Source organism: Marmota flaviventris, chromosome 4 (genome assembly GCF_047511675.1).
Source record: "Marmota flaviventris isolate mMarFla1 chromosome 4, mMarFla1.hap1, whole genome shotgun sequence".
In the NCBI taxonomy this organism is placed as follows: domain Eukaryota; kingdom Metazoa; phylum Chordata; class Mammalia; order Rodentia; family Sciuridae; genus Marmota; species Marmota flaviventris.
Window position 1 is genome coordinate 75727741 of NC_092501.1, and position 11384 is coordinate 75739124.

General features: G+C 41.9%; 1 protein-coding gene across 2 annotated transcripts in view; it reads left to right on the forward strand.

Annotated features, from left to right (window-relative positions):
* The window catches only part of Frmpd2 (FERM and PDZ domain containing 2), a 96129-nt gene extending 87550 nt beyond the window's left edge, over window positions 1-8579 (forward strand). For both annotated transcript variants that reach the window (XM_027947929.3, XM_071610762.1), the window contains 2 exons: window positions 1863-2206; window positions 8531-8579. In XM_027947929.3, the coding sequence (XP_027803730.2) occupies window positions 1863-2206; window positions 8531-8579 (393 nt within the window). The remainder of the gene's footprint in view (window positions 1-1862; window positions 2207-8530) is intronic.
* The last annotated feature ends 2805 nt before the right edge of the window (window positions 8580-11384 follow it).

Here is an 11384-nt window from a genome sequence, read left to right on the forward strand (position 1 = left end):
TGAAGTGGAGTGGACTTCTACATGCACTCTTCCTAGAGATGGAGGTGGAGAGGGATGAGAGGAAGGAGCATAGGGGAGTTCTTTGTTTTTGTGGTAGCAAAAAATGGGGTAGAGTCCTTTGACTCTAGGCAGAGTCAAAGGAAAAGTGAGAGCATGGTGGTGGGAAGAGGAGTGACGGTGATAATTAAAGAGCAGCAGATCCTGGACTGGAAGCCTTGAAGAGTGGAAGGACTGCGGGAGAGAGTGTCTGAGGACTGGGAACAGGAAGGAGAGCGAGGGTTAAAAAGATCTTGAAGGTCCCCCCAAAGAATACAAAACTGTGATAACTGTTCTTTCTTTTCATTTTTTTCTCATCTATTTTAATTTTTGGTACATCCATTATAATGTGCAAGTCTATCCATGTTACGTGTTTCTAATTTATAATTAATAAATGTGCACCTCTCATTGTGGGGATATAGACAGTTAGAAGGGCAGGGAATCCTCAGGGGTGGGATGGTAGAGGTGAGGACAGGGCTGTGAGCTCAGCCAGTGTGTTCACTGGGATGTAGATTATGGATTAGAAGTGCTGACCTAATTTTTAGGCAAAGGTGAAGTCACGACTGTCAAACAGTTATAAACATGAGCACCTGTTAAAGATTTTCTTTAACTCATTGAAAGAGGAAACTAGGCAGATGTTAAAACTGATTCAACAGAGATTTCAAAGAACAACACATTTATTCATAGAGTTGTAAAATAGCTCAAAGGCCACGAATGTGGCTAGAATCAAATGACTCAGAAGGTTGTGCTATGCATGGTCTTTTAGAAACACAGACTGTCCTTCTATAGAAGGTTGAGTAGTGGTAACAAGTCATAGCAGGTTTTCAAAGTAAGAACCTAAAAATCCAACAGAGGTACAAGCAATAGAGGTGGATCAAGTCATGTTTGGAGAAGAGGGGTTGAGACCCAAGAAAGAGCCTCATGCTGGAAGGCAGAGAAAACTCTTTTCTTATTAGAAAGTAAGATAAAATGTCACATTTTTTTTTTAGTTTTTCTCCAATTTTCATTATGTCTAAATATTGCAAATACTGTAGTATCCCTTCTTCAGAAGAGATATGTTTCAAAAACCCCAAGAGATGCCTAAAACCATGTATAGTGCCAACTCCTGTATATCCCATCCCCCCATATGACCTGCAGCATTACCACATAGTACCAGAGTTAATCTGTCCTTCCATCTTTTATGTCCTGATGCCTTTTTGCATCACTACTCTTGTGCCTTTTGGCCAGTATTAAGTAAAATAAGGGTTATTTGAACAGAAGCACTACAATACCCTAATAGTTGATCTGTGACCAAGATAGCTACTGAGTAACTAATGGGCAGGTAATGTATACAGCATGGATACATAGGACAGAGATGATTCATGGCTTGGGCAGGATGGAGCAGAATAGTTTTGAGATTTCATCATCCTATTGAGAATGGTGTGCACTTTAAAAGTTATGAATTATTTATTTCTAGTATTTTCTATTTGATATTTTTAAACTTTAGCAACTGAAAATGAAGCCATGGATAAAGTGGTGTGTGTGTGTGTGTGTGTGTGTTTGTAATGAATTTCTCATTACAAAATAATCAGAGGTCACATTTATTGAGAGTTTTCACTGTCCCTACACTAAGGTGCTAGGGATAGGACTGAGTGTGTTGCTGTGGTTCAGGAGGAGTAAGTGGGAAAGCTTAGATCTTGATGGAGGGGTCTAACCCCAAGGTCTATCTTTTAACTGCTCTGACCTACAATCGTGAAAAAAAGCCTTTTATTTCTCAAAGAGGCAAGTTTTAGAGTTTGCTCAGTGTGCACCATGGAGCCAGTAATCATTAGCATTTCTTTTAATAGATATCTGCACTCTCAGCAGACAAAGAACTCACCAGGGCAACATGTACTGATTCAGAACACAGCCCCAGCCTGGACCAAGAGGACAGATGGAGGGACAGTGCCTCCCTGGATGCAGGGGAAGGCCTGAATCTCAGGCCAGAGTCTTTTTACAAGGCCACCAGTGAGGCACAAGGAGGCCAAGACAGAGAGAAACTATGGGCTGGGTCCTTGACACGTCCTCTGGAGTCCCATCCTCATTTATGTAAACTTCACCAAGAAATGGAGCCACCAATATTGGCTACTTCATTGGAAAATGATTTGAGGCAAAATTGCTATTCTGTGTGTGATATCAGGAGACTTGGAAGGTAAGACTAATGACATTTACAGACATTTTGTAAATTGCATGTATTTCATTATAATCAAGCAATCAGTAACTAGGCTCAGATGCTTATTGTGTCCAGTATTGTTCTAGACATTTGGAAGGGAAGCAGAAAGAAGAGGAGCATAGTTTTTGTAACCACAGCTTGTGAGATTTGGGGGAAGCAACCCACCTAGACCAAGATTGTCCCCAGAATGTCCTGGAGAACACAGAAGGCAGCCTCGGGTTTTCGCAAAACTTTGTCTTATACCATTCATAGCCTTTTAAAGCCTCTAATAGTGGTAAGAAGTTCTTGCAATATAATTCTTTATTATCCACACCACCTTTAAAAAAATCCATCTACATCTTCAGAAACAGAGTAAAATTTTCATGTTAACAGCCATTTTTGTTCCTATACATCCCTAAGTATTTGTAGTTTACTACTGTTCTCATGAAACATACATCTTTAGTTAGATAAGTATTTATTATATACCCAAAATTCTAGGGAACTTGCTAGGAGCAGAGAGTGGAGTACAAATGCAAGGGGGCAGTTACTGCTTCTAGGTGTTTGCCAACTCAATGCCTATGCACCCAACAGGCAAATAGCAAAGAGCAGTAGTTTGTGTTTGACACTATATAAATGCATTGAGATTAAATTGCTCTAATTTATGGTCATCCTAGACAAGAGACACGAGTAGATAAATAGGACTAGCTGCTGATATGAAGAATAATCAGCCCTTCATATGTGTGGGTTCTGCATTGTGGATTCAACCAACTATAGACTGCAAATATTTGTAAAAATTGCATTTGTACTGAACATACGCAGATTTTTTTTTTTTGGTCATTATTCCTTAAACAGTATGGTAACAACTATTTACATAACATTTCCACTGAGTTAGGTATTATGAATAATCTAGAGATGATTTAAGTATGTGGAAGGATGTGTAGGCTATACACAGATATCTACTACATTTTGTATAAGGGGCTCCAATATCTGGGGATTTGGGCATCTGATGGGGGGGTGGCGCTCTGAAACCAACCCCCTATGTATATTGAGGCTCCACCGTATGAAGCAGCAATAAGCATACAATTAAGCCTTATGAGAGACGTGACAAACCGGGTCCAGGCCCACATTCCCTCAAAGCAACCTGATTCAATCTTTTAAAGAACAGTGTGTCAGCCAAACAAAACCTAACTAGCTTGCAAAGTAGAACAGGGTGGGCAATCACATTAATCAGTGATACTAGTTTCAATTGTTTGATAATGAACATATAAACCCATGTGTATTTACAGTTCCTTACAATTGCTTTCTAGGCAGTAATTGATATACTTGATAAAATCATAAAAAGAATAACCTATGGAGATATATCCAAGGACAATCATTAACATGCTCTTGTAGGACATATAAGAATTCTACCTCCTATAGGCATGGGGCTACTATTTTGAATTATTAAAAATCTTATATCCAGATAATTTGGGGTGATAAACCCTGTCATCTGGTTTCTAAAGTAGTTCTGGATTTACATGCAAGCCCAGACATAGAATTACCATGTGCCCTTAATCCAGTATAGTTGATAGTTACTAAAAATGCTATTTTCAAACTAATTACTAGGTATACAGTCAATACTTCATTCACAGTGTCATAGAATATCAGATTGTTCCATATAAAGATGATCTAACCTAAACTCATTTTCTTTGCTAGAATCTGTTCTATAACACTCCACAAGAACGGGACCCAGCTTTTGTTTGAATATCTCCAGGAATGCAGAACTGGTTACCTCTTGAAGTGACCCATTTGAATATCATAGAGTTGTTGATCACAAAGTGCTTCATTTTATCAAGATGAAATCTATTTCTTTATTTCTTCTACTTGAAAATTCTGACACTCATCTCTTCTTATCTTTTTCTCATTAATTTAATTTTATTTTTTGCAAGAAACATCATATTATTTTGTTTTTCTGATTAAATTTGGCTTTCTGTCCCTGCTTACAAGGGCATACCAGATGTCCAAAATCTGTCATTCTTAGAGGGGGTTGCCTTTTTAGAATCACACAAGAGTCCCGAATGCTTGTCCAGAATGTTCTAGTAGAGCCTCTGCACTCACTTCGTTTCCACCCTTTGCTGATTGCCCTGGCCCATATGGTCCACACAGCCACGGCAGGCGGCCTCAGTGTTGTCAGCACTGCTCCCTCCATAGCCCTCACCTTCTCCTTGCACTTGCCTCTTGGTGATGGTTCTGGCTTTATTTATTTGTTTATTTTCGTTCTCCCCCCACAGGAACCTTTTCTCCTCTCTGAAAGAAAAACTCAAATCATGACAGCTTTTCCTCCAACAGTACATTAGCTCACATTTAATGCACAAATAGCAAGTGACTGCCCCCTACCGGAATGAAAGTGTGGCACAAGCCCAGCAATCACAAGGCAGTTCTTTCAACTCCTGAGAAGGATGGGAATTAAAAATTCCAAAATAAGATTGTGGTTCTTTGTGGATCCACTTAGAAATATCTTCAGTTTTGATGTGGCTGTGCCAGGCCAACTGCCTCTTTGTTTCTGGTATCTATGGGTCAAACTTTCTGCAGTTTACAACAAAAAAGCATAAACTTCTAGATCACATATCTTGGTTTTAGTTTTACTACTTACTAGTGTGCCTGGAGAGGTGACGGCCCTGAGCTGGAGGCGTCCCCGTTATGAACAAAGATCACAACCATTGCACAGGACATGTGCAGATCAAAAGAAATCACACATCATAGTACTTGGCACAGAGTAGGGACTCAGCACAAGTCTGTATTCTTTCCCTTTCTAGCTAAAGGACAGGCCTTGTAAATTGAAATTCCCTGCAAAGTACCAGAACTTACCATCTACTGGGTGGCTACTTCTTAACCCCAGATGCCTTCCAGCACCTCAGAAAACTCAGAATGTCACAGAAAAGATTAGATTTCATTTTTCCTTCTTTGTTCTCTTCATTCTCTGTTCAGAGATTTTTATCATGTAGTCATGGATCTTTGTAAGCACAACATCAGAAAGCAGTGCAGTCCATTTTCACAGAGGATTGTAGGGATTCTGTGCCTATTAGGGGCAGGGCTTGGCTGGGGAAGCATTTGCATCTTTTTAAAAAATTGTTCTAATTAGTTATACATGTCAATAGGATGCATTTTGACATATAGTACACAAATGGAGCGCAACTTCTCATTCCTTTGTCTGTACATGGTGCAGAATCACTCCAGTAGTGTAATCAAACATGTATACAGGGTAATCATGTCTGTCTCATTTTACTGTCCTTTCCATCCCCACAGTCCCACCCATCCCCTCACACATCTGCATATTATTCAGGGTTAGTTTCTAAGGTTTAGACATAAGGTGAAAATCACATTAAGTTATTTTGCCCTTGAATATCACTTTGGAAGATATGATGTTATGTGCTTCCTTAGTGTGGGAGCAGAACACTTCTTTGTTTGAGCCCCAATGCAGTCTGGAGGCTTGCATCTGTGGGCCATACTCTATGCGAACTATGTATCTTCAAATCCTGGGCTATAGGAACTGAGACTGAACCTCGGACATGGAGGATTCCCTTCTCCCACTCAATGTGTACTTCAGGGCTTACACTCATTGTGTGAGAAGTTAGACACAGCAAAATGTTTGAGGTTCTCTCTTTCTCTCTCTTTCTTCCCTCTCTCATGTAGCACATGTAGTTGAATTGATGTAAGTAAAATGCATGTAAGTTGAGCAAATGCCATTTTGTAAAATGATAAATTTTTATGGCCATTTAAGAAGCAAAAAAGAAAAAAAAAAAAAGCTAGGTACAGTGGCATATACCTGTGATCCCAGAAAATTGGAAGGCAGAGGCAGGAGGATAATAAGTTTGAGGCCAACTTTGTCAATTTAGTGAGACTCTGTGTCTAAGTGAATAAAGAGCTGGAGATATAGCTCAGTTGTAGAGCACCCCTGAATTCAGTCCCCAGTATTGCTAAATGAATGAATGAATGAAATGCAAAATAAAGCAGAAGTCCTTGAAATGAACCCAAAGTGACTCTACAATGCCTTCTGTGAGAGGGCACTGCTCTTGGAATAGTAAGGAATAATTAGCAGGCTCAAGGAGCTGCCAGGCCAGCTGTGACAAGAGTAGCTTTTGGGGGATGAATCAGCCAATGAACAGAGCAGGGCTATCATGCCTACACTTCAATGAGAGTGTGGTTGAGGGGAGTGAGTGAGGCACAAGCCCCGCTAGGACCAGCAGTAGCCTAACAGAGCGGAGCCCATAGCAGGCTCTCAGCACTTACAAGACCCCCTCCCACCAAGACATACCTCTCTGACAACTCCAAAATATTGATCTCCGTCTCAAATTTATCATTTGAACTTCAAATACAGCACTCCATTAGACCTCTCTACTTGATGTCTTAGAGACATTGCAAACCTGACTTGCCAAATGCTAAAGGAGCGAAGACCCAGAGCTCCCATAAGCATCACTAGGGCTAACAGGACATGCGAATCAGACCCAATACTGGAAAGCTAGAGAAAAAAGCTAGAGAAAAGGCTGAAGTTTACATGAAGAGATACAAAATTTAACTTTTTGTAAGATTAACCACAAGTAAATAGAACAATTATATTGTAATAGCTTCTTATTTCAAATCTGAAATGCTATCTTCTAATTTGTCTTCCTCAAAGATGGAGATGATTTTGGTAATCCAGATCTTTGAAGAACATCATCTGCTATGGAAACTGGACTTGGTGTCTTATCTCTGCAAATAACCTATCATGAGCTGAATCTCCAGAATAATTTAACTGACCTCAGAGCTAAATTAGTGTTCCTATTCATAGAAATAGCTGCTAAAGAGCTGCAGGATTTTGGTGGGATCCTGTCTGCTTACATGGAAGAGAGATGGTTGGGCAGAGGGAGCCCAGGGTGGATCTCCAGATCTTCTTTTAGGTACCATGTATCTATCAAAGACTCCTTTTGGATAGCTTGGTAGACAGGAACAAAGGTAGGAGCATTCAAGTTCACTAAATATACCTGGGGGTGAGCAGAGAACTCTGAACACATTGACCCCTTCCGTTGCTTCATGGGAGCCCTGCTACATTCTCCCTGGAGGTCTTAAACTGGCTTCAGGTCCCAGTGAAGAACTCTGACCCTGTACCTGGTCTGTCCACCTGCCAAAACACCTGGCCTTGCTCTACTGTCTTTATCAAATTCTTCAGATCTCCAAGTCTTGCCCTTTCTAAGCAATAGGCTCCACCTTGGAGCACACACAGGCCTTTTTGTGCCTCTTCTTTCCTTGTTCACCCTTTCCCATGCCCATGGTGGAGTTCAAGGTCAGATCTGCAAGAGTAGCTTGAGTGTGTGCAGAAGAGTGGAAGCAACGGCTGTAGTTCTTCATAACTTATAGCAGAATGAGGACGAGGATCTCTCCATGGGGACCACCAAGACCTACCTGGAAAGGTTGATATCCTTCTAGGTCTATGTCTAGGCAGGATCAGAAGCTGGAGCCTCAAATCAAAGCTAGACTCCTTATCAGAAGAGATAGAGCAAGAAAGGTGGTAAAGGTGTGGTATGGACTTTCAGAAGGCTCTAATGGCTGGTGGGCAGCAGCTTCGTGCCCCCTCAGGGTGGGGAGTTTGGCCTGGGCCAGCATGGGCAGCAGTCTAATTTTCCTGGATGTTCTTATGTTTATATGTGATTCAGACTACTATTTTTAAGTTTTGAAAACATTTTTTTTCCTCCACACATTCAGCAATTTTTACTTTTCTTCCTCATCCCACCCTCCAGCATTTGTTTTTTCCAGCCAGGCATACTCCTGTAATCCCAGCAACTAGAGAGGCTGAGGCAGGAGGATCCCAAGTTTGAGGCCAGCCTTAGCAACTTAGGGGAGACCCTCTCTCAAAAATAAAGAGGATTGGGGATGTAGTTCATTGGTAAAGTGGCCCAGGGGTTTAATCCCTAGTACCAAAACCAAAAAGAAAATGAAAGCTTTTGGTCCCCTTGAAAGTGAATGTTTCTCTTTAGTCCGTGCAAAATACAGTTTCTTTTCTATATACACAAGTGTGCTTGCATTTACATGGAATTCACTGCCGCATATACCCTGTAGCTTCTATGAGCAGAAATGATGTCCTTTTCACAGCAAAATCAGGTTGTGACCGACGCTTTCTGGGTGTTCGGGGTTTGTAGCCATTGGTAAGTGCTACAGCTGATTTTAAGAGAGTCAGTGTGGGAAATGAGAAGGGAGGGAAGGGACACATAACAAAGCCAACCTATTGAGGAAGGAGGCTGAGAAAAGAGGATTTGTGTACTTGGTGAAACAAACTAACAAACAAATTAAATCTCTATGCTTTTCTCTTAGATTTTCCTTCTCATCCTCTCTAACCAGACTTGCAACAGATATTTTCTGAGCACCTTCTCTGCATGTCTGCAGTGCTGTGCAAAGTTCCCTGCTGTCTGCCTGGACTGTTCTTTCTAATCAAGGCATGTGTGGCAATATTGGGGTAGTCCCTGGAAGGCTCATTCTTTCACCGTTGAGTCTGCAACATCAGATAATGGGTTTTACTGTTCTTCTGCTTCCTATGTCCTTCCAAGACAGGGAGTAAATGTCACTCCAGCTGGCTGCCTCTCGAAATAGGCACTTTTATTCAGCAGTCAGAAAAGGACCTCATATATGCAGAAAGTGCTTTGAAGGTCGCCTGCTTGAGTCACTCCCAGTCTCCTTTGTTAGCTTTTCCAAGTAATCCCTCTGCTGAAATCATAATCATCATAATAGTTGTAATAATAGCATCTTTCACTGACTGAAAACTCACCCTGTGCCAGGATCCATGGAAGATATATATCAGAATTATTTAATTTAAACATCCTAACAATCCTATAAATTTGTTGACTTTCCAGTTTTTGCAATGAGAATATTAAAGTTCCAGAGAAATTAATAAACTCTGTTTATCGTGTGAAAAGTTGATCCTAGAACTGAGTCATAGTGCTGCTCTCAATGCTCTGCCCTCTGTCAAGTCCCGTGTGGCCTCTGGGGCTTGGTAAGCTGTCCCCTGCTCATGAAACACTCAGCTGCTTCTGCCATTGCACTTACTGTTCAGACTGTATCATTTGTTTGCTGCTCTTTGGTCTTAAACTGATGCTACTCCAGCACAGGTGCCATGCCTCATTCTGTGATTGCTTTCTGATGCCCGGAGCAGTTTCTCGCAGGAGCTGTTTGAAGTCTAGCTGGGTCTCATGTGTCATATCATGGTGCGCTTCCTGCAAGGCAAGAGGAAGCAGGGTGAGGAATTTCTGACTGAGACTGGAAGGACACCCATTTCTGTTTTCTAGTCCTGAACTGAATAGGGATGATGAGGAATGTGACGTACATTATCCACCTGAAAGCCCTTCCCCCACCTCGGAGGATGAAGAGTACCTGACGATCAACTCTGTATTCGAAGACGAGCTGCCCTGTGCAGACTGTCTGGAGGCAGATTCAGGGACCATTCCTTTGCCACAGTTCTGTTCTTGGGGCCCTCTCCCAGAGTCTTTGCTTCTGGAAGGGTCCCATGAGAGTGACAGTGAATGGGAAGACCTGGAAGAGCCTGTGGATACAGATGATGGTGGCCTCAGGTGGGTATCAAGCTCTCTCTGGGTGGGATGAGGCTGAACTCTTCCCATGGGGCTCAGTATTTTCAATCCACTTGGGCCAGGATAATGGACCATGGCATGACTCAGTTCCTCCGTCATCCACTGGGGGGTTGTCTTGGCAGCTGTTTTCATTGAGTGTTTCCTACAGTCCTTGTTCCATGACAAATACCTACCAGACAGGGACTGCCATCACCTTCATTTTACCCAGGACATTTGGGGCTTCTCCAGGGTCAAATGGTGAGTAAATGACAGAGTCAGGCCTGGTCTCCCCTCTAAGGCTATGGGTTGAGAGCCTTCTGTGCTGCCTCCAGCATATCACTTGGGCCTCTCCCTTTCTGGGGGCCATATGTCAAGGGCCAATTCCTATCTTGTCTCCTCCTGCCTGCCTCTGGCCTAGATGTATTTCAGAAAACAGTCTTGTTGTCACATAATGGGGCTCTTCTTGTTGAGCTGCTGTGACTGGTTATAGGTTAAAATCAAAAAAGTTTATTAATGCAAGGATCCCCTAGGAGCTGGGACAGGGTCACCAAGCTGGGGTAAGAGCATATGATGAAAAAGAGGCAGGAATAAGTGTAACACAAACCATCAGACTGGGTGGAGAGGAGGTTAAATTTTTGACAGGTGGATAAACATCCCAACATTCTGATAAAGTGTATATAATGTGTGCAGTTCCAGTGTAAAAAGATGCTGAATATTCAAGAGACTTTCACATAAACCTGTTTCTAAGGCATATTGAAATTGACCAAGGCATTAGTTTCTAAAGATTCTGGTATAACTGAAACACACTCATTTTCTTTCATCCCATTGTGTCCCAGCCACATTTCCCTCCCTGGCTATATAAAAGGAAGTTGGGCCACCACAAGTGATTGAACTGGATTCTCAGAGGAGAGTGGCAGGCAAGCTGATAAGGGTGGATATTTGAAATTCAAATATGATGATAGAAGTGCTGGTTCTTATCTGAAATAGGAAGCAACACATTAATAGAGGGGATGATGCTGAGGCTTTGAAGGCAGTGCATGGGCATTTGTGGGAAGTTGGAAACCTTATCAGGGTAGGAAGGCATATTATGGTTTCACAAAAGTGTGGAGCAAGCAGGGAGCAGCTTATATGTGGAAAGCAATCTTCCTGGAGGGGCTCTTTGAAGTTTGGGAGCTAAAGGAAGGAGGCTGAGCAATCTTTGGGCCCCACAGTGAAGCAACTAAAGACCACAAATGTCAGTGCTTATGAAAGGTCCTACCAAGATCTGCAACACCAGGCAGCAGAGAGCAGAGCAATGAGGAGAGGACATTGAGGAATGGGTTCAGGTTCGCACTATTAGATCCTGTAGCAAATGATTTTTAAACTAATATGCAGCTGACCACCAAATGGAGATAACCAAACCACTTCATTCTGTTATTGTGGGTTAGGTGACAATGCATGCCACTTGTTTAGTGTAATACTCAGGAAGTATTAGCTATTTTTATCATAAATGTAAAGGGGAAACTATTTCAGTGAGATTATGTAACCCTTTGAATGCATCCAATTCTGTTGCTTTTTTCCACGGAGACAAAGGAATTAGGCATGCAGACTTGTGCCCTAACATGAGG